This window comes from Homalodisca vitripennis, chromosome 2 (genome assembly GCF_021130785.1).
Source record: "Homalodisca vitripennis isolate AUS2020 chromosome 2, UT_GWSS_2.1, whole genome shotgun sequence".
NCBI classification, from domain to species: Eukaryota; Metazoa; Arthropoda; class Insecta; order Hemiptera; family Cicadellidae; genus Homalodisca; species Homalodisca vitripennis.
In genome coordinates this window covers 109,857,477-109,881,310 of record NC_060208.1, presented here as the reverse complement: position 1 = coordinate 109,881,310, position 23,834 = coordinate 109,857,477, and the positions used below count along the sequence as shown (strand labels likewise).

At 33.1% G+C, this 23,834-nt stretch overlaps 1 protein-coding gene across 3 annotated transcripts in view; it reads right to left on the bottom strand.

The window, feature by feature from the left end:
- Positions 1–3,236: 3,236 nt before the first annotated feature.
- Positions 3,237–23,834, bottom strand: part of LOC124354575 — a 35,598-nt gene continuing 15,000 nt past the window's right edge. For 2 of the 3 annotated variants that reach the window (XM_046805136.1, XM_046805137.1), the window contains exons 2-6: positions 18,859–19,088; positions 13,354–13,440; positions 11,789–11,837; positions 9,566–9,695; positions 3,237–5,533 (exon numbers count right to left, since the gene is read on the bottom strand). In XM_046805136.1, the coding sequence (XP_046661092.1) occupies positions 5,140–5,533; positions 9,566–9,695; positions 11,789–11,837; positions 13,354–13,440; positions 18,859–19,086 (888 nt within the window). In that variant the 5' untranslated portion in view covers positions 19,087–19,088 and the 3' untranslated portion in view covers positions 3,237–5,139. Of the gene's footprint in view, positions 5,534–9,565; positions 9,696–11,788; positions 11,838–13,353; positions 13,441–18,858; positions 19,111–23,834 lie in introns of those variants that run through there. The other variant, XM_046805135.1, reaches the window with a different exon arrangement.

The following is a 23,834-nucleotide window of genomic DNA, read 5'->3' as shown; positions in this document are numbered from 1 at the left end:
TAAATTCAACTCCAGTCCACCCTCCCCCTAGTGCAGCGTCTGAAGTCTATGTTTCTACTTAACTATATCCAATACATTTATTGTATATATGATCAATTGATTTCTTAACATCACTCATATACTTTTTACAAATAGGAATATATAGGTAATATCTTCATTTAATGTAATCGTTGTGCGTTGCAAAAGTGTCCAAATCTCAACCTGTACATCATAATAATTATAAAGAGGCTGTTTAAATTACTAATTCTTATCAAAGACATCTTGGTTAGATTTGGATTCACTTGGTTGTGCAGATTTTGGATGTGTATTACTTACATACGACAAAACTGAGAAATTTGTATTTGCTGACCATAATTAATTAATTATCTCGTTTCCATTCGTATATGCTTGACAATGTTTCCTCAACAACTGTTGTGGAATGCCTTAAATATTTTCTGTATCTTCGGGAGTCCCTTATACATACATTCAGATCGCAGAACATATTTTATGTCGTATTTTTTACTGTATTTTGTAAATTTGCTTGGTTGATTAATAAAAATAGGTAATCTATATTGTTCAAATAGGATTTTTTCCAGAATTTTCATCGTTCATTTATACAATAAATCAGAAGATCACCAAACGATGACAAATGTTTTGAAAATTATATTACCTTCAATTCTTTCATCGTCAAAAACGAACTAAAACAAGGAATTGTTCAGAGAAAGAGTAATCCAATTTCGGTTTCCTACTTTTTATTTAAGAAAAAATTTCACAGAATTTTACACTTCTTAAAATTTTGCTTATTAACTAAATACTAGGTACTTTTTATTAACAATGGAAAATTATACTAAAGAAATGGCCACCTTTTAACCTCATCTAGCAGTTGATTCTTTCAAGGTAGTTTTCTGTGAGTTTTCGACAAGTTTTGGGGATTTTCTGGGCTATAATTTGGCGAATGTTTGATTTAAGATGCTCCAACGTTGCAGGTTCGTTAGAGTAGTTATGTATTTTTAGAAACCCTCTCAGAAAAAGACTCAGAGGTGTTAAATTACATAATCTTGACGGCCAATTGACTTTACCAAAACATCCAAAATTGCACGTGATGTGTGTCAATTTGTGCCGTCATCTTGTATGCTCATGTCTTCAATTTCATTCCAAAAGTACTTGGTTGTCAAGTACCTGGGGAATGTACGCTCACCATTTGCTGTTACTTCCTAGCCTTTATTGTTGAAAAAGTAGGGTCCAGTTACGCCACGTGACTATAATCCACAACACAAATTTACTTTTTGGGCATGTAATGGTATCGCGTGCATGACGTGAGGATTTGCAACGCCCCATATGTGGTAATTATGTTACTGACACCCAAAGAGATTGAAATGTGCCTCTTCAAGGAATATGTTGTTTTAAAAAATCAACATCAACTTCCTGCTCTAACACCCAATCTGCATAAGTATTCACTTTCTCTCTTGGTTACAGTAGGCTACTTGTATTAACTGAACTTTATAGAGGTTTAAGGCCAAATATTTATGCAAAAGGCACCTAAGGAAGTCATAAAAATGCCTAAAGTCTACAAACGACGAAGAATTGATATCTGCAGGTCTTTGGCCTCACTATCATTTACAGTAACAACACTCTTGGCTGATTGTACTTAAAGAAGGCACACAACCCTTAGTCTATATTCAATGCTTCACGTTTCCTCAAATGTATTCACTATGTTGCGAAGTATTCACTAATTAGGACTGGTAAATCGGTCATGATCTTCCCTTAAATTTCGATACTCAATTAGTAAAGGATTTTTATTTCTGGAGAATAATCGAACAATTGTGATGCGTTGAGCAGTGTTTATAAGATATTGTTCGTAAATAATATGTTGTCCTAAACTGAAGTTTGATGTAGGAGTATTAAAAGAACACAATAATTATTTATATCTGTTTAATTGCCAGAGTTACCAATAAATGGGTCATCCTTTAGCTTAGCACTACTTTACTCGATTTTTATTAGTTTTCGTTATAGCCTACATCCTGTAACTGCATTCAAAGATAGCATCAATGATCGGTCATCTTTGACAATTTATTAAATCAAATATATTTAATCAACTCTTCTTTCAATTTGGGCAGTAGTAAATAAAATGAAGAACTCATGAAGTCGGGACTATTATAACATCTCCATGTAACTGGCCCATTAAAAATATCTAAGTTCATCTGAGTCTTTGAGTAAACGTTTATCTTATTTAAGGAATTTTCCGTAAACATTTTTCAAACTTTTGCGTTTATGAAATTGCCATTTGTTAGCATAATTCTTAATTCATCGACATAATTTTATTTCATTACACCTATGAAATAAGAAATAGGACGGTTATGCAAGAGGTTTTTGTAATTTGTAGCTGTGTTTGGTGGATGTAAACTGATCAAAATATGTCCAAGGAATAGTATTTTTTATTACCGGTACGTATGTCATGGCTAGTCTAGCAATATACTAAGCGAAAAAACAAAAAACCCAATTTCGTAGCTACTATGTTAACTAAAGGAAAAATCATTAAAACACAATCAGACTTTAAGTTAAATCAACGATTTTTTTTGCATTTTTTCGGGTAATGTTTGAACTAGAAGCTCAACACTAACACCTCTAGTAAGGTTGGACTCAATTGGTATTGACTCATCCGATGAGAATAACTTCCTCTGTTTCACAATGATAACTTTTATGTCACCGTGGACGTTAAACGAACAATAAAAACTCTATCAATGCATTCATAAAAATCTGATTTTTAAATTCTTTATTCTATATTATGGTGTATATCATTCTAAAGTAGCGATGAGTTTCTAAAGAGTCCCAGGATTTTGCCCCCTCTAGCTACTTCCTCTTGTCAGGCCTGGGATGCACTGCAGGAATCTCTACACGTACTGTTATCTCTTTGTGCACATTTATATGAACCGTACAACTGTTTGTAGTTTATTTATACATTTATTTATTCTGAAATTTACTTGTTTCCACCATGGTTACCCACAAGACGAAACTAAAAGTGTTTACTAACACTCAACCCAATCCTATGGAAAGAAATTCACCATCAGAAAAGTGTTGCATAAGGCGTAAATACCTTCGACACAGTATTAATTTTACTTAAACACTATATTAACACTTTCTTATCAAATTCCAAAATTATTTTAATATTTTCGCATTATTGAGCCTATGCCAGCTAGTACATATTTGAAACAATAATTAGCGTCAAAAATTGGCAGATACAAAGCAAAACAAAATAATTCGTTTAAACAACATTTTATTGCGTTACATAACAACAACATGTTTTCATTTCCCATAATTAATTATGTCAACTTTCAGTATTATAAATATGATAGCATAAAGTTTTTGTATGAACAAACTACGAAAATAGTAGGCAACGTTTAAAACGATTCAAAACAAAAACCCATATAAAACACACTTTAAAATATTCTTTATTGAAAGACTCATTGTCCAATAATTCACAAGTCTGTAATAAACAAAAGCACATGATTATTTTACTAGGTCAGATATATTTTGTATTCCTAAAGAGGTAAAAACAAAACTATTTTTTGTGTCAAAATGCTTTGTACCCTAAAAACATATTTTCATTTAGTATTTATGATTGAGATTAAATAAACAGTTACTAAGAGAAAACGAAAGAGGAAAAGTGTTGAAGGGTGTAATAGGAAGGTTTAAATTCGCTAGTTAGTTTAGTTAGATTACTGGTGCCTAGGAAATGAAGACAGAGGTAACTTGTAATAGGTACAAAATTTTCCTTAATATTCTGGAAAAAAACTTTCTACATTTCAAAATAACTATTGATTTTCAGTGGCACTACAATTACAAAACGAAAATTCAAATTTAACTACTCCTTTTATTTATATGTTCTAGTATTGAAACGAAATCCAGAATTACCAACTATCTGAAATAGTTACGAATTTTATTTTACCACCATATTGCAGACAGCTTTTATGTAGAAAAGCCCATTTAATTATAACATTTTAGATCAATATTAGATCAAAGTGAGTCCGATTTCAAAAAAGTATCAATTTAAAAAAAATTAAACCGAAGTAGGCCTAATACAAAACGAATGGGAAAATTTGTATACCTTAGTACAGATATTTATTATGTTTAGAAACATTCAAAAAATAATAATTTATCAAGAAATTAATTTTTAATTGCAAAATAGGCTACATTTTTATTTTTTAAGTATAATGTACGTAAAGCCTATTTAAATTTTGTTAAATTCAATTTCATAAGATGAATAAAATATATAGTGTCCTATAGTTTTAATCTGACGCTAAGTTTTTATTAGATCAGAACAAAGAAAACATTTGAAATGTTGTATAATTTTGTAGTTTTATTATATTTTTGCTGTATTGTCGCAATTTATGGAAATTAATATCAACATTTAAATATTACCCTTCTTTTTAAGCAGTAACAATATGTTATAACTTTGTAGTCTGAGTTAAGAAATAATAATATAAATACTTCAACTGTTTTTGAGTTACAAATGTTCAAATATTAACGTAGGTGTTAACAAAAGTGAGATTGGGCAATAAAAGAGAACACATTTTTGTCCCACCCATTTACCCATTTCTCAGAGTTTCCATTTACATTTTCAAACGCCCTTTATGTTTAATGAATTATGATGAAAATAAGAAGTTTCCATTTGGCCTCAACCCCATGGAATATGATATGGATTTTGAGTCCTCCAAAATTTAAACCTTAGATACATTGCAATGTAAACACCTGACGTGCTAGTATGTGTGCTACACAGAAAATTAAGGACGATTTTTATTTGGTATAAGAAAACATACCACGTACTTACCTAAAATCTCATATAGCTGAACATACAATTTTCAGACCAACGATAGTTTTTTGTTGAATAATCTAAAGCTGCTATCAGCTTAATCAAACTTTCATAAAATTAACCCTTAAAACTGTCGGTATAATGCACATTCATAGAATAGTATATGTAACTAATGTAATTAATTTTAAAATAAATTATAACAATATTTGATGTTACATATGTTAAATTAAATACATAATATACTACATTATCACATACAAATCACAAATTAAATTGACCTCATATACTAGCCACAATGGATTATGAAAAATTACATTACACAACAGCATTATATAAATCAACTAAAACAATTAAATAATCCAAAATACTGCAATCATAAGAACAGGTACTAGAAGGCATTGAAGGGGATGCGAAATCACCGCCGCACTTTTCTTGGGAAAATTCGTGTATGTGTGTTGAGGGTTGCTGGGTATAACACCAGGTTGTGGTGCGGGAGCGTAACCGGGTTGGGCGGGAGCGTAACCGGGTTGGGCAAGAGCAGGGGCGTAGCCGGACTGGGCAGGGACAGGAGCAACTCCCACTGGCACGTAGCCAGGCTGGACAGGTACTACAGGGACGTATACAGGACCTGGCGGGGCCCCGGGAGGGAATACGGTCTGGCCCGAGTCGTCGTGGACCCAGAACTGAATTCCCGCCACAGGACCGCAAAGTCGCAGTGTAGGCGATGTGTTGCTGTACAACAAGCTGGAACATGAATAATATTACATGAAACAAATTGATTTGATTCATGTTGTACATTTATGTAAAACAATTCCTTTTCAATCATATTCCCTCTAATATTTATTGCTCTAGTAGTAGTTTTACAGAAAGAAATTCAAATACTTTAATGTTAAAAACCCCATACTGAACTAAACTGTGTGTAATATTTGGGCGTATAAGAACAGCGTGCGTCTAATGCCATATATTACGCCGGGTTGGGATATTCTTACTCCCATTTGTTAGTTAAGGGGACCACGTAACCTCTATCCTTCCCATGTTAATGTTGCCAACTTTATGTACCTTTTTCTCAAAAACTATAAAAAAATGTGTGCTTGAAATTTTTACCCTATGTACTATACACCTTTTTGTACACATTTATAACTTTTTGTAATAATTGGTTCATAGTAGGAGTTTTTGTTAATTTTTTTTGTAAGTGTAAACAAAATTATTTAAAAAAAAATATGTTTTAATTTTGTAAAAAATGCTTAGGTATAATTTACAACAACCAAAAGTTATAAAAATGTAGAAGGCTATAAGAAAAACACAACAAAAAAACTGTATCTTGATATCTTGTATGGTTGCTGAGAAAAAGGTACATACATAATAACAAAGTAAACTTTCGGAAAACGCAAAATAAAGAAAACAAAGAGAATTTTTGACATTGCCTATTTATTTAATACGATCCAGATGCAGATGGTGGTTGGTCTTGCCCCTCTTCCTCAGCATACAACTCCTCCAGTTTCTTTTTAGATAGTTGTTTTGACTGTCTGGCTTTTTTTTAATTTCTGCATTTAGTCGATCCGCTCTCCATATGCGCTGGTCATCAAAGGTTTTGAATACTTTTGCAGAGTGTTTTCCAACTTGAAGGCCCAAATTATTCAGAACCAAGCACTTGCTGATGTTTCCTTTGTTGAAGGCACTAACTGCATCATAAGCTCCCAGTTGAAGTGTTTTTAGTTGAACAAATGTATTCTTCGGAATTCGGTTCCATACTACATTGTTGAAGGATTCATTGGGGTTCTGGCTTTTTCCATGCAAGCAATTTTTTAGTAAATCAGGTGCAGCTAGATCCTTGTATATAGGCTTTACAACCTCCATGATAGCTTCAGGCAGATGAAAATGTGAAGTATGGTCATATTTTTCTTTATTTTGCTGATATTTACACCATGATAATTCTCCTTTAGGACACAGCCCATGACTTGGTTTATCGTGTATAGCAAACTTCAAAAAAAAATTTCAAGCATTAATACTTATCATATTTTTATAATTTATACATAATTTTAAACAGGAATTATTTAAAAAACAGGAAAAATATAAAAGAGTAGAATTATTTTAAATTATAACCTGAAAATTGACAATTTTTCGATTTTTTGGTTACACGGTTACCTTAAAGCGAACCAAATTCTTACACATAAAATATATCTATCTAGCGGCACCTAATAGAGTTTTGGTATAGCGACATTTCCAGTACAGCTAAAAAGTAAACAGAAAAACTTCCCTACCTACATGCTACAATAAAAAGTAAAAACATTAGTAGTTCTAGCCTACGACAAATTCTGTGTTCCGTCATATCGGAGTAAGCGGCAAAATGAGTTGGCAGTCATTTAGCTAACCGTTGGCCCGCATGTCAACAATTAAAACATTGGAATCATCCTGATTGCCAGAATAGTCATTTTCAGTCACTTACTCTCCATACCACTATTTTCCGACGAAATCTCTAATAATTTATTCGTCTCTCGTAATAAGGAAATGGCCTTTTATAACCACGACAAACAAACATAAATTTACTTAGTAGCTAGAGTAACAGTTTAAGTGTTTAATACACTGAGTGAGATAAATTACTTAACAAGAAGAACAATCGCAACCGCTATTAGGGTTCGTTACTAACCATTTTAAAATAATTAATTTTGAAAACTTATTTGTAAAATAGACAACCATAAAATCTTACGAATGGACTCAGAGAATTTTGTATTTATAACAAAATTATTGCAAAGAAATTCCATTTTGTGAACGATAAATTCGTATGAATTTAGAAATGTTTACTTTTAAAATCGGTCAAGTAGTTGGGTCAGCATCCTTTTTTTCCTTAATTTCCTGGTGGGGGAGGGGTGGCGATTACGAACTGTTAGCCAATTCGATTCTACACTTAACATATAAGCTATGGTGGAAAGGGATGATTCAATGAGAATGTTGAATTTAGCCACACTGTTCACCAATGTTTTTACCAGATTGAGTGTAATGACGTGAAGGACACTGCACTTTATGCTTCAGAACAATATGGGGAATTAATTTTTATGCTTAACTTAAAGCTAGCTATCATCAGAGCCTATGGGTAAATTTATACTAGCTGCTACAAATATGTTGACCGACAGCTTTCATTGCCTCTAGAAATAAGTTAGATACATCAAAACACACAGAAACTTGGAAACTAATGCTTTGTGTATAAGTGTTAAGGGGAGCCAGTCGCGAAAATATATCAAAAAATGGATATTTTAAAAATCATATTTTTTAATTCTATGTTTCTTCCAGATTAAGAATATATATAACACTTTATAGTTATTATATTTCGTTATTGATTTAAAAAATTGTTAGTAAACCCTTACACTCAATTTTGAAGCTCGCTCTAAGACTGGCCTGCGTTAGGAGTGAAGCTAGGCCTACGCTACACCCAATACCTGGGTGATGGTGACTCAAAGGGTTTTGAAACGGTTCTGGAGAGTAAGCCATATGGTGATAATGTTAGTATATGTAAGTTATAATGTGTTGGACACGTACAGAAACGTGTAGGCACCAGATTGCGGAAGTTGAATGAAAATAATGCGTGAAATTGAGCGATGGTAAGTTATTGGCAGGAAAAGGAAGACTAACAGATGAAGAGATAGACCAGTTGCAAAGTTACTATGGCCTTGCCATTAGGAAAAATACAGAAAGCGTTGAGGCTATGCAAAAAGTGATATGGGCCACGTTTTACCATAAATTGTGTTCTGATGAGAAGCCTCAGCACCAGCTGTGTCCTAATGATAGCGAAATATGGTGTCAACCCGGAAAGTTTATGGTCGAAGGCCTACGGAACACTGCTAGCGAAAGGATAAAAAGAGCCAATATAGAAGTAAGAGAGGAAAACAAGAAGAAGAGAGTAAGAAGGAGGCATTTTAAGAAGAAACGAGAAAAGAGTGAAAGTGCTGATTACTATCCTGGTGGATTTTAGAAGTAGTGTTTAGATTTTTTTACTTTAAACTCAATTTCCCGAAACCTATGTTTTCTTAAACTTAGGTACCATTATTTCAAAAACGATTCAACGTATCATCTTAAAATTTTGTACATACCTTCTCCATTATATGGTGAGTAATGCCATGCATTTTTGTTAGATTTTAACCAATATAGGCTATAATAAAAAAAATTAACTTTTTCACCGGTCATTCATTTTTTAAGCAATGTTTAGTTTTGTTTTATAATTTGAACAATTTATGCAATAACACTCAAATTGCATGAAATTATGCCTTAAGTAATAACAATCACCCACCAAAAATTTCAAGTCTGTATCTTTAATACTTTTCAATTAAACGGTACCTATGTGTCGTTATGTTTCTCCATATATGTAAATAGCATGGGAGGAGCCTTCGCGACTGGCTCCCCTTAATCATTACGTTACTGTATCCATATGTTTGTAACATACACTTTTAATTGTACTACCAAATGACAGGTTTTGCAAGCAAATCTTAGATGTAAGCTATACTAAAGTGTAGAGAAAAGGTGGTACACCGGAATACATTGTCCATGTTTTTCTTCAAGGTTGGTTTTTATTTTGAAATTCTGTCTAAATTAAAACCACGCTTTTGTGCAAACTAACAAAACTTGAAATGGTGTCATTTCCTCAACCAGTTGTTATTTCTCAATATATAGGACCTAAACACCTTACAATTGTGTTATATATATATATATATATATATATATATATATATATATATATATATATATATGTTAATAATCTATTATCAATTGCAACAAAATTAATACCTGAGGGAGAAGTCTCTCTTGCGGGTGACCCAGAGTTCCCCGAATGGGACTCTCAACACGTTGTCGTGACGGAACACAAGAAAACGTATCAGTGTTGGCGATCTCATCATCAACAACGGTTTCTCATAATCTATAACAATGAAAAGTGCAAGGTGAAAAGTACAAGGTGAACCCAAAAGCTATTGTAATAGTAGGTACTACGCTGGGCAATACTTATGTAATACTTTTGATTCTAGAGAGTTTCTAAAGAAATTAGTACACATTTCTTGTATGTAACTTTTTCAAACCAGTTTGAATTGTTAAGAAACCACAATTCAGTCAGTGTGAGGATTACCTGGGTATATTATGTCGGTCGCAAAAAGTTGTTTTACAAAATAAGTTTCATTCGTTCCTCGTTTTATGGCGAATGCAAGTGTATGAGAATAAACGGATTCTCGAATGCACATCTAAATTTGTCTGCTCGTAATATATGCAATATTTATCCTTTTACAGGTCTTACTGTTCTAAATTAAAAGAAATTGTTATCGGAACTTAAATTAAATCTTCTACTGGTGGTAACATAAGTTCAAAAATTAACCATTAATCATTAATTGAATGAAATCATATATTGCAGAGCCTATTTAATATTTAAGTGGGTTGTTGAAACTGAAAATAATTTGCAGTTTGTATATATTACTAATAAAACAAATTTACATTAACACAGAAAAAAAGAATATTTCATACACCTGAGGTAACATTTGGTAAAAGAACACAATCCCGTTACGGTGATGTCGGCACCTTCGAGTTGAGGGCGTGATCAGCGACGACACCTGTTGAACATTATGTTTACCACGGCGGCGTATCCCAGAAATTCTCACTGACGCAACCATCGAAGAGTTCAACAACGGATATGTCCTTACTGTATCGGGGGTTCAGCAAATGAATCGAGTTTGTAGAATAAGACGATATCTCTCTTGTGTTGAGTTAAGTAACATATGCTAATAAAGTTTTGTTTGTAACCTATTCGAGTATTGTTATTGTCCCAGCGTGTGTACTTCTCGTAATAAGGTAAAAAATAATTTATCATAAATTTAACATTTTTATATTTCAATAAAATAAACTTTGATAGGCATGCATTTAATATTTTATAAAATGAAAGCGATAACTAACTAGTGTATTAACATTAGTTAAATATTATTACAAATGTGGGGCTAGACTATCAAATCGTCTATTCCACATTTAGAAAAATATTAATACATTATTTACCAACGCCCTGACTGTTTGGCTGTGAAACTATATTAATATTTTCCAATGAGTTTGATTTTTATTAATTTCAATAAGGATTTTCATTAATGAATTATGAATCAAATACAGTTTGATAGTAATAATATGAACTATTCGATGTCTACTCTACCTCAGCAAGTTAGTGCGTACACGAGACCAAACAGGTCACACACATTCATTCTTTCAGATCACACACACTCATTTTTTCAGATCACACATACTCATTCTTGTAGACAACACAGGTTATAAACACTCACTATTGAAGAAGGTACAGACAGGCGCACATATAGGGTGACACACAGACCAATGGACAGGTATACGGACAAGAGCATACATGGCTCAGTGGTCGAGTCAGTCAAACGACAGGTTTGAACAGGAATATACAGTATACCATAATTTATTTAATATGAATAAATGTTAATACACAAACTGCGTGCAGAAATGTATTATAAACAGTGAGTTTTGAAACTTATTACGCAAACTCTAGTGTGCACAGCAATATAGTGAAAATGTTTGGCCTCTCTCTTGTAATGATTACATTAGTCATTTTCTCGTCTCATATTTCTTCTGATAACGAAATGCAGTATTCTTACACAAACTGCCTATTTAAATATATTAAAAAAAGAGACCTTAAGAATTTTAGTTCGCAAACTCTACCCTGCATAGTCTACTATAATACTGGAAATATTTGGGTCCTCCCATGTAAGGTTTACTTTAGTCATTTTCATTAGTAATATTACTTCTGTTAATGAGAAGCAATATTCTTACACAACCTGCGTATTAAAATTTAATATAAAAAAACTTTTGCAAATTATCATGCAAACTCACAATTGTAATAATCAACTAATATCACATAAGATTATGACGAACAATAAATATAATTTTAGATAATAAGTATAATGTACAAACGATTATTGATTATTGATAAAAGAAGTAATTTTAAAACTTATTCATACTTACCAACAATAATATTAATTGGTGATAGATGTTGGTAGTTTGGTGTGTTTATCTGAAACATTTTAATACCAATGAAACAAAGTTCCAAATTATGGCATAAACTTTGGCCTTGTAAACACTTTGGTCTGGTAGTAGTTTTCCATTACTAGAGACATGCTGAAATTATCTGTAACCTAATACATGTTTTTTGCCCAGTATATAATTGTGCCTATTAATCGATTCAAGGATGATAAATGTTACTTAATTATATCAAAACAATAAATCACTGAACATTGTATTTGTGTACAAAGTTATTTGTCAAGAGCACATTTACAGAATGCTAGTCTGGATAGTTAACAATTTAATGAATAAAGAAACCATGGTGTATATGGCTTCCAGTTAAAGCTTTTTGAAACTTAAATACTATATTTAAAATGCCTCTATCGGAATGATTATATGAGAAATCTTTTTGGAGTATGCATCGTTAGAGCGACATGTTCATATGTGTGGCGATTGTCCCCTATACAACTCTTATTTGCATTTTCACTTACGCTTACACTTGCCTCTAATATTTTCATTGGTTGCTATATTTTAGTATTATATTCCAAATGTATTTTAAAACGTTTTAAATCTGTCTAACAGACTCAGCATTCGAGAAACACTTCCCAACAAAATTACTTTTATCGACATAGAATTATATTTCTATTAAGTTAATCACATATCAATTTAGTAAAGTTATTCCAATTAGTTATATTATGCCCAAAAATTTATATTTTGAATAACACATTAACTTATGTATATTTTCAGGCAGCTGACAAATATTTCAATTTTCTACGATTATTTTTAATACGAAGCTTATTCTTTTAATACTCTTTTATTTGATCCACCTAATTAACACCCCTTGATCAGGCCGTACTCAGACCCGTTTTTTCGGAAAATTTTAACGGAGCCCCGCCACACGTCTACGGAGTGACGGGAGCGCGGTGGCGGGATATGACGGGGCCCGGCCAAACATCTTTTCCGGGGCCCGCCAAATGTAAGTACGGCCCTGCCTTTGATAATATAATATAATATAAAGTAGGCAGTCTAGATAGGCATAGGGTAATTCATTCTCGTTCATTAAATTGGAAACATTGTTATCTAAAGTTGTGGCTCAAAGTTATATAACAAATGCATTATTCTAACGCAAGTTAATCCTACATCGTCATTCATATCACGTGTACAGAAAATTTCCATTCCGTTAATTTAACCTAGCAACTTATTATTGATATTAACCTCGACAACAAATGTGTTATAACTTCTTATTAAGAATGTTCAGAAATATACTATTAGTAACATTCTGTTAATCATATCGTATAGTAGGTTATAAATGTTGAAAATCTATTTAATATCCTTAAAAGTCCAAGGATAAGATTTCAACACTCCAAAACACAAAAAATTTAAATAATAATCTGTGGATTTCCGCAAACAACGGATACACATCGACTGAAATATGCTTATAAGTTAATTTTACTATAAATTTACTTACACGCAAAAATTACATTACATTTAACAAAATAACACAGTAATTGGTGAAAGTAGTGACTCACCGATACATTGGTGACCATCCAGTGAAGATAGTCAGGACCTCTTCCTTGGGGACCAGCATCCACCATTATTACAGTGAACCTGTCAGTCTGCAAACATGATTATGGTTATGGGAATCTACGTAATTATATTACAGGTATATAATAGGTATATATATATATATATATATATATATATATATATTTCTAAAATATTTTATTTCACAGCATTAACAACATTTACAAGAGATTGATACAAAAAACATCAAACAATATAAAACCATCAATCATGACATATTTACAAACTTAAAGATTATTTAATAATAATATAATCTTTAAACAAACTAAATGTAAACGTAACGATAAAAAGGATCCTACTACACAAACAAAACTCAATAATTGTGAAATAAACTGGAACATCCAATAGGCATAAGTCCGATAAAGGATACACATAAGATAAAACTAACTTAGTAAAAGAAAACTCGAAGAAGGATTGATCCGCTACATAAACAATATATTAATAAGAAATCCATAAAAAATCTATAAAAAAAGTCATGGACGTAAAAATAAAAAGATGAATTGAAATTTTATAACAAGTAATAAAAAACGGACGAAAATATACACGTTATTCATTATTTCATTCAACAATTCTCAGAAATCACTCACAATCATTCAACGAAAATAAAAACATTTTTTTTAAAAGAACGAACATGTTGGAAAACAGATTAGGCTTTGGAACCGGAACAAGCAAACTTCTGAAATTATACAAGTATTACGTGTGAGGGCCGAGTTTAAGCTTCTTATGAAAAATAGTTTCAGTACCTTATACATGTAAAGATTTCGCAAAGGGAGTATTTTTAAATTTAAAAATAGTGGCCAGAAATGATCGGTCTTATTTGATTTAGTAATAATTTTTTAAAATGTAATGAGAAGGATAAAGCGTGGATTTAAACGTACATATATCACGCAAAGATGGTAAAAACCTTCTCAACTTCATATATAGAGGTGAAAAGAAGGAATTAGCTTTATAATTAAACCCTAAAACATCTTGTTTTAAAATCTAAATTATCATATGATTTCTCGAACGAAGGAAAGAAAAATATTACATGTGGAACGATATTCTATTAATTTTTGTTTGTACTAAACTACCTATGTAATTTTCTTATTGCAACAGACGGTCGAGATTCTTAAAAACTAAAATATCAAGACATAATAAAATTTAATGTATTGTTATATTGAGATTGATTCCTTCTCCTTCAACTATTAAAATTATCACAAATCGTAATTTTACTCACACAAATACAAACACGCAGCGCGCGCGCGTGTATGACTTTTACATTGAATACGATATTATATAATTTCCTTCTGTGTATTGGAAAGTTTGATTTCCTTCTGATTCCATAACCTATTGTTCACCACATGCTCCACATTATATTCTGATGCATGAGAAGAAACTAATACAGTGTAGGCCTTGATTATAGAATACTTCTCAGATGGATCTTATAATCAAGCGTATAGGGATGGAATGCCGAGATACACAAATTTCCTCCTGGGTATATTCGGAAGTTTGATTTTTCTGATCCTAAACTATTGTTTCACAATGCTCCACAATATTCTGATGCATGAGGAAAGTAAATAATACAGTGTAGGCCTTGATTATAGAGATACTTCTCAGAAGGATTTATAATCATGGTGTATAGGCTTGGAGCCGAGAACCCAAATTTCACTGCTGTGTATTGGAAGTTTGATTCTCTTCTGATTCCTAACCTATTGTTCACCATATGCTCCACAATATTTTGATGCATGAGAATGAAGAAACTAATACTAGTTTGTAGGCATTGATTATAGATTATCTTCTCAGAAGGATCTATAATCAAGGGTTATAGGCTAGGAGCCGAGAACCCAATTGTCCTCTGTGTATTGGAAGTTTGATTTCTTCTGGATACTTAACCTAATTGTTACACAATGGTTTTTTTATCCACAATATTCTGATGCATGAGATGAAACTTAATACCAGTGTAGGCCTTGATTTATAGATACTTCTCAGAAAGGGATCATATAATCAAGGGTAATAGGCTAGGAGACCGAGAACCAATCTCCAATTTCTCTGTGTTTTGGAAGGTTCTGATTTCTTCTGATCCTAACCTATTGTTTCACCAATCGGCTCACAATATTCCTGATGCATGTGAGAAGAAACTAATACAGTGTAGGCCTTGATTTATATTGATACTTTCTCAGAAGGATCTATAATCGAATGGGGTATAGGCTAGGAGCCGAGAACCAATTTCCTCTGTTGTATTGGACGTTTTGATTTCTTATGATTCCTAAACCTATTGGTTCACAATGCTCAACCAAATATTCTGATGCATGAGAAGCAAACTATTACAGTGTAAGGCCTTGACTTGATTATAAATACATCTAGAAGGATCTATAATCAAGCGGTATAGGCTAGGAGCCGAGAACCAATTTGCTCTGTAATACAAACACAAAACCTAAGATTTCTTTGAAACCGATTAGAGGAATTTTCCCTTAAAAAAATAAATCTTACTGTTAAACTTGCTATCTTTTTGTACTGTATTCTAGAAATTTGGGGGTATCAAAAGGGATACAAATATGATTACTATTTACGTTTGTTCTCAGCTCTAATTCTTCTAAACTTTATAATCAATTCTACCTCACGATGCATAATAATAGTCTAGATTTTCTTCCATAGACAACTAAAGAAACGAGACTGTAAGTTCGCGGCCTTTATAAGGGTCTGTATGTGGTTCCTGGTCCAAGCTGACCGCTTAAATTGAGTCATATTATTACGTTGCCTGGTGGTTGGTTGGTAAGGATGTATCAAGATAAGAAAAATATGATTTGAGAAAAAAATAATTTTTTCATATCTTTTAACCTTTTTGATGCCCTCCCCATATCTGATCTGTGACTCAAACTTAGTGTGGCTTTGACGATGGTAAAATACCGTTTATTTGTCACATTAAACCTTATAACCAAAAATAACGTGACTCTTTTGGTAACATGTTACACAGCCAACCCCGCTCGCTCGGACATATTAGGCATGATGCTGTTACTGAACAGACCCTTATATAAAGTTGCAACTAAACTGAGTCAAGGCTAAAATCTACGTGTTGGAGGCTAATTAGACATATGCCAGTTAGTTATATCAATACAATGATAATTTTATACTGGTCGACTTACTTTTAAATTTTTATTAATAATTAAGCTGGATATTAAAACATTATTCAGTGTAATAAAAGGCAAGTATTGTTTAGTTTGCAGGAACTCAATTAATTCACTACAATTTAATATCTCATTAAGTTAGACTAATTTTAAATTAGACTAACTTATAATTGAATGATAAATGAGAAACGAAATAATTAAATGACGAATTAGTTGGGTTGTCTTTTCAATTTTTCAGAGAAACAAGCTTAATGTTTTTTACTTTGAAGAATATTATATTTTATTTATTTAATTTATTATTTATGTAACCAGAACTGTTCCGTTTTGTAGCCTCCATTGTTTGCAAGTTAATACTCCCTCGGCTATTACTCGCAGTTAATCAGGTTACCGAGTAAACCTAAACCAGAAAGAGGTTATGATAACACCAAATCAATTTTCGGACCCTGTTGTTACTAGTAGGCTAACACGTTATCCCGGTAATAGTTTACCACTGAAATATCGATGTTAACTGGAACACTAAATACATATCTACCGACCATCTCTAGGTGTGGCTATGATTTCTACTTCATTATTAGGAGAAATTTCTTTGACCTACTGTTTGTCGGATTTCAAGATAAACAGGTTGTGGTTCTTATGCAATTCAATTGTCTCTCGGCTCCCTTGGGCTTAAGAAAACAGTTTATTCCAATCTTAGTAATACATCTACAATCCAGTTATTATTCGTTGTACTATTTGGTAATTTGTAATTAACTGAGAACTACATTATCACAGCTTAAAATTACCAGCCCATTATTGATTTTAATTAAACATGCTAGAACATGTGCATTTTTAACTATGTGTATTAGTCTGGGAAAGGAGAAAAAGTTTTAAGTTCAAAAATATCGTTATACAATTTTGGGTTAATTATTTTACATATTTGTATAAAAATTCGTTTTTACAATTACGCTACATTTACATGTGAAACTCCTTAGCTCATAATTTTAAGTGCCAAAAAGGGCAAAATTGTTAATATTATGGTTTTTAAAAACTTTATTCTTTCGAAATCTGTAAAAAAAGACTATGAATGTGTTGTGTATGCTTTTTCGTTATAGCGTTTTATCTGTACGCTTTGGGGGTAAATTATTGTAAACTATATATTCTAACCACATAATTAACTCATACTGGTAAAAACACCTTCCTTACCTTTGTAAGCCTGCTATGCTGATGGTATTGCAGGGTTAACCACTTTAACTACGAGTGCGCAGTGTCTAATGTTGGACGGCACAGACACCATCGGTACGCGGTTGTGTTAAAAATGCCACAATCTTTGTATAAAATCAACCAATGCAACAAAATTACGAGTAAACTTCATCACATTTTGTTGGAAATTACTGCAAATGTCGTTAAGGACTGGTCATCACAATTATACTTGTTCAATAACTTAATTAGTTTATTCTTGTTTTTATCAATGTCAACATAAAGACCAGTGTAACCAGGGGTACTTCCTTAAACAGACATAAATCGGGTCTCCCAATGAATACCTGGTTTACCATTTGAAATAACTGATGTTAATTTCAAAGTGGTAGAGGTAGAGTACTGTATCGCTCGAACTCAAAAGTTCAACTCTCATGGTCAAACTTCATTCATTCAGTGATCGTCGTACAGGACAGACAAAAACTCGGATTTTGTCATCAAATACGTGGTGAGAGGGCTTTCTTAAAACGTTCATTTCAAGAAGTTAAAACAATTAGTATAACTCTAGTTCTGTGAGTTGTGCAGAAACCCTTAAATAATATTATTATATATTTGTGGCTCTACATTTATTTTAAATAGTTGCAAAGTTTAAATATTTAAAGCCATCTAAAATTATATTGTAGGAAATTTAGTTTGGTTAAAAAAACCATTCTTTTGCAGAGATAGTATCAAACAAAGGAAATATTATCTACATAGAATCATGTACAAACAAATATAATAATAAGATACACTAAGAAGAACTATAGGAGTAAGTAAGGTAATTGACCAGAAATCACTTCATACCTCCCTGCTCAAAATTGATTAAATTTTGATGTATTTCCTATTGCCTCATATACAACATATAACCTCATAGCCAATAATTAGTTGAGAATGGTGTATTCATGAATTTTCACAATGTCAATTCATTATTTCACAGAGAAATCAAAATTTAAAAATCTTCGTGTTCAGTACTTATAGAGAAGGACAATTTCTGGATAAATTATAAAATCAAGTTCCACATTATTGTCCAATATCTTACCAATGATTTGTTCATGTAGACAAGATTCCCAGAATTTCGAGTGTTTATACAAAAACGAAAATATACAATAAAACTTAAGCAACATAGAAACTCACAGCATTTGTGGAGTTGATGTAGAGATAGGGAGGGTTATTTATTTCCTTTACATTGATGTGGCTGTTGCAATCTCGAGGCCTCAACGTTTTGCCAATGACAGCTACAGAGAGATTCCCGTAGACACAGGCATCGTGGATGTCCACGTGTTTATAGCAGACGTTATTAGGCGGTATGAGACCAAGTGCGCCAACTGCGCAGAAAACCAGTCCTATGGTCAGCACCAGCATTCCTGTGAGCATATTTGCATCCAACTGTCAACAATTGTAATGTGGATAATAAATTGTACGCCTTTTACTTACTTGACCCAAACAAAGGACTGTGGCAATTTGTCAATTTTCTGTGGTGTATTGGCATGATACAAGAAAATATAGAAATAACATATTTGATCTGTTTCATAATATTTCATCGTACAAATCATCACATTACATGAGAAGAAAAGTATTTAATAGCCTACCTACTTATATAAATAAATTTGTTGTACTACTTATATAAATAAAATTGTTGACTTACAAATTATCTCTAAATAGAGGTTACCAATGAACAACTACATTCCATTGGAAATCATTTCAATGTATACTCTGTAAGCTTTTTTAAAATCAAATTAGTTATCCATTTTTTAAATACGATTGTGTCTATTTGTAAAAATTTTAATATTAAAATGTATTATTACCTATATTGTACAATTCTTATTTAAATATTATAATACAAAATTTTAGGAATTATAATGAGCTATTATAATTGGCTACTGCAACTGCTCTTGTATTGTAGGCTTTTATCTTTTACAGGAAGTAACCTGCATAAAACGGACACAGCCTTTGCTACGAAAACTATGACCTTAGACTAAAAGTGTTAAAATGATAGGCTTAACGTATAAACAGAACTGAGAATAAATTAAAAGCAATCTGGCAAATAGTAAACAGTGAAAGGAAGAATACAGAACAAGCCAACGAGCAGCTGAAGATAAACGGAAAGGAAACAACAAATCCACATGAAATAGTTGAAAATATCAATGAATTCTTCACTAAAGTTGCACAGCAAACTTTGGCCGTCAATAATCAGCACCAATAAGGTAAACAAATCATAACCTATATAGCAAATTGTAGGCTCAGTCAGCTTCACAACACCACTACTGAAGAAGTACAAGTTATTATTAAAAGCATTACATCCAAACCTCAGCAGGGCTTGATGAAGTACACAGTTTAAGTTACTACATTGCAGTGAAGCTCTCACACCCCCTTTTGTCAGTATCGTAAAGAAGTCACTATCATCAGGAGTCTTTCCGTCAGTCTTGAAAGTTGCAAAAGCATATTATTAAATTTTTCTTTTTGCTTTATTTATGTATTTAACCCGTACTTTGCCCTTGCTTAACTAGCTATTGATATAAATAAATAAACGTTTGATTTACAATAATTGCTATTGAGTTTATTTGTCACATACAGGGTTTCGTGGATTATACTGCCATGGGCACATAAAAAAAATTATATCCAACATAGGAAAAATTGTGGTACATGTTAAATTTGAATTTATACAAAAATAGGTTTAAATTTTGAAAAATTTGGAATCATAAATTGGGTAGATCTTGCTTGAGTTCAAATCCAGTTTTACTTTGTATGTTCCATTGACTTATTCATGACTTATTCATCTTCCAATCATCCTTGTCAGCTTAGTGTAGATTTAATATTGGTAGTAGTAATCTTTGCAGATCTGAGAGTTCTGGTTTTCATCCAATATTCTAGTGTTCATCATCTAGTAAATGCCTTTTCTGTTCTTGGATTCAAAAATCGAGATTCACCAATTTAATACAAATAATAAAAGTATTACTGTATTTAATAACTCAATTGTTTATTAACTTTGATAAGAAATGCTTCTTCTCAGTATCCTATTAAGCCATCATTCAAAAGAATAAAATTCCATTATTGTAAAGTCCCCAGCTGATCTAAATTCACTTTATAACTCCAGGTGTTGTAAACTTACTTTGCATAAAAATCTCCTTGATATTAAGATTTACTGTATTCTGTGGTATTTGATCTAAATAAATTATTTTTCTTATCTGATGATTCAATTTTACAATAATGTATGTATTTCTATGTTATATGTATGATAATTTGTTTGATGTTAATTTTAACTCTAAAATAGGTTGCTAGTTTTTCTTAATTTTAAAATCTATTGATTTATATATGTTTATTGTAAGTTATCAAAATTGTATGGGTGTATGTTATTCTTCTTGTATGGATTCCTGTGTGTGTGTGTACTTATGTGTTATAAACTCCTAAGTTATTTATTAATCTTTTATACACAAACATAAAATAATATGAACTATTAACTTTTCAAAACAAAACTGTAACAATATCCTAAGTATAAAAGTAACTGCTAAAAGACACCTAGCAACAATTTGATTAATCTCCACTTTTCCCAAAATAATATAAAAAGTTTTACAAAAGAGACTGATGGACTACTTCGAACAACAAGACTTGCTAACTAATAGTCAATATGGGTTTGTGAAAAGCAGATCCTCAACAATTGCAATTTGCTGAACTGACTGAATTCATTTGCGATCAATTGGAAGCGAGAAAGTTTGTAACTGGTATAATGCTTGATTTCAGCAAGGCCTTTGGCTGTCTGGGACGCAATCTACAAAAGCTTCAAAAGCTACAAAAGTTCAAGACTATCCTACAAAAGCTTTATAGCCTGGGTATCAGTGGCTCTGCTTACATGTGGTTTAAAAGCTATTTAGAAGAAAATACCCAAGTGGTGGAGATAAGGTATCATAACAAAGGAACAAAACAAAATGTCAGATCCAAACCGTACCTGTAAGTAGAAAAGTGCCACGATGATCTTAGGCTCTGTTCTGTTTATTTTATTTACTAATGACGTGTATTATCTTCAAAATACCTACTGCTCTACTTTAAAGTATGGCAACAATATTACTCTTCCGCTAACTGGGAACTCTACAGAAGAACTAGAAACTGACTCATATACAGCACTAAATATGGTGTGTACCAGTACTGCCACTCAAATGACCTAGTAGTTAATATGACCAAGAACAAACAACTGGCATTCAGTAGAAGACGAGATGAAATTGCAACTCATCCAGAAGTTGGCACGCAACTGAAGGCAAAATTTATTGCCTTGACAATTGACAAAACTCTTATGGACTCAGGATGTTGACGATCTTTGCAAAATATTAAACACCAGCCTCTTTGGCATCAAAAGATTCACCATATCAATGATTTAAACACTGTCAAGGCAACTTATTATGCCCCTTTTCAATTTCATCTTAGGTGCAGTATTGCTATATGGGGAGGCACTACAGTCACTAACCTAAAGTGGATGATCTCCTAAGCAAAGCAGAGAAGAGGGGAACTAGGCTACTATGTTATGCGGACGACCTAGTGCTTATGATCAAAGGAAAAAACAAAGGCATGCTGGAACACCTAATACAAACAGAACTTAACTTCATAAGCAACTGGTGTCATGGGGAAGGTCTACGTATCAACCCATCAAAAACCAATATGATTACCTTTACCAGGAAAAGAAAATTCCAGCTAACACAACCTGTTCTGGAGGGAATCAGCATCAACCAAACAATGGAAGTGAAGTACCTGGGTTTAATCCTGGATGAAAAGCTCACTTGGAACTCCTATATTGGAAACAGGATATCCAAAGCAATAATGGCCCTTGGGGCCTGTAGGAGACTTTTAGGATTTAAGTGGGGACTTAAACCCAAAATGATATATTGGATTTACGAAACCATAATAAAACCAATGTTCACATATGCTGCCTTAGTATTGTGGCCGAAAGTAGAACAAACAACAGCTGCAAAAAGGCTACAGAGTCTTCAAAGATTAGCTTGCTTAAGCATCACGGGAGCGATGAGCTCCTGCCCAACACTAGCAATTGAAATGGTCCTGGGTTACACTCCTCTTGAGCAGGAGGTGATGAGAACAGCCGCTATAAGCGCAATGAAGCTTCTAGGAACAAAGGTAATAAATGCTACCTCCTTAGAAGGCCACATGAAAATATTGCAACAATTTCCTGAGGCTGAAATGCTAACCAAAGTGTCAGATGCAATGGTTAAGAAATACTCATTTGACAAACCATATATGGTATCTATCGGAAGTAGGGAGAAATGGATTTAAAAGGAGGTCTACCCTCCAAAAGGAGTCCTGAATTTTTTCATTGATGGTTTACATGGACCTGGAGTTGACATGGCTGTGCCCCTAGGAAGACATGCCACGGTTTTTCTGGCGGAGGTCATGGCAATAGACTCATGTTCCAGAAGACTCATACAAATGAGGACAAAAGGATTATCATACCTAATACTTTCTGATAGTCAGGCTGCACTGAAGGCACTTGATACCTGTTCATTTGATTCGAAAGCGGTCTGGGAATGCAGGAATGCTTTAGCAGAGCTGGCAATGAATAACAGAGTAACACTTGGTTGGGTACCGGGTTATGAAGGTATTCATGGGAATGAAAAAGCGGACATCCTCGTCAAAAATGGAGCGGAATCCACATTGGTGGGGCCTGAGCCAGGTTGTGGGATAGCCTTCTCCAACATTAAAGCTCTGGTCAAAGATTGGGAAAAGAGGACAAGACACAACAATTATTGGAGTAGAGTCACAGGATTAAGACTATCCAAATTGTTTATCCCTCCTTACGTTAAAGGGTGGACAGCTCTCCTAGACCAGAATAAGGAGGATATAAGACTGATATTAGGAATGTTTACAGGACATGGCCCTCTGAGGAAGCACCTTATGAAGGTAGGCCTTAGTGCTCTTTCACACGATCCGGCGCGCGCCGTGCGGCGCGAGCCTGATGTGGCGTTGGGCTATGGGAGTAGATGAGTCTTTCCACACGACTTCAGGGCGCTCGCCGCACGGCGCAGACGCCGCGCGGCGCACAAATTCCCGCCGGACTCCCCTACGCCTGACACGCGGCGTCCACGCCGGACTACTCTGCGAAGGGCTATTGT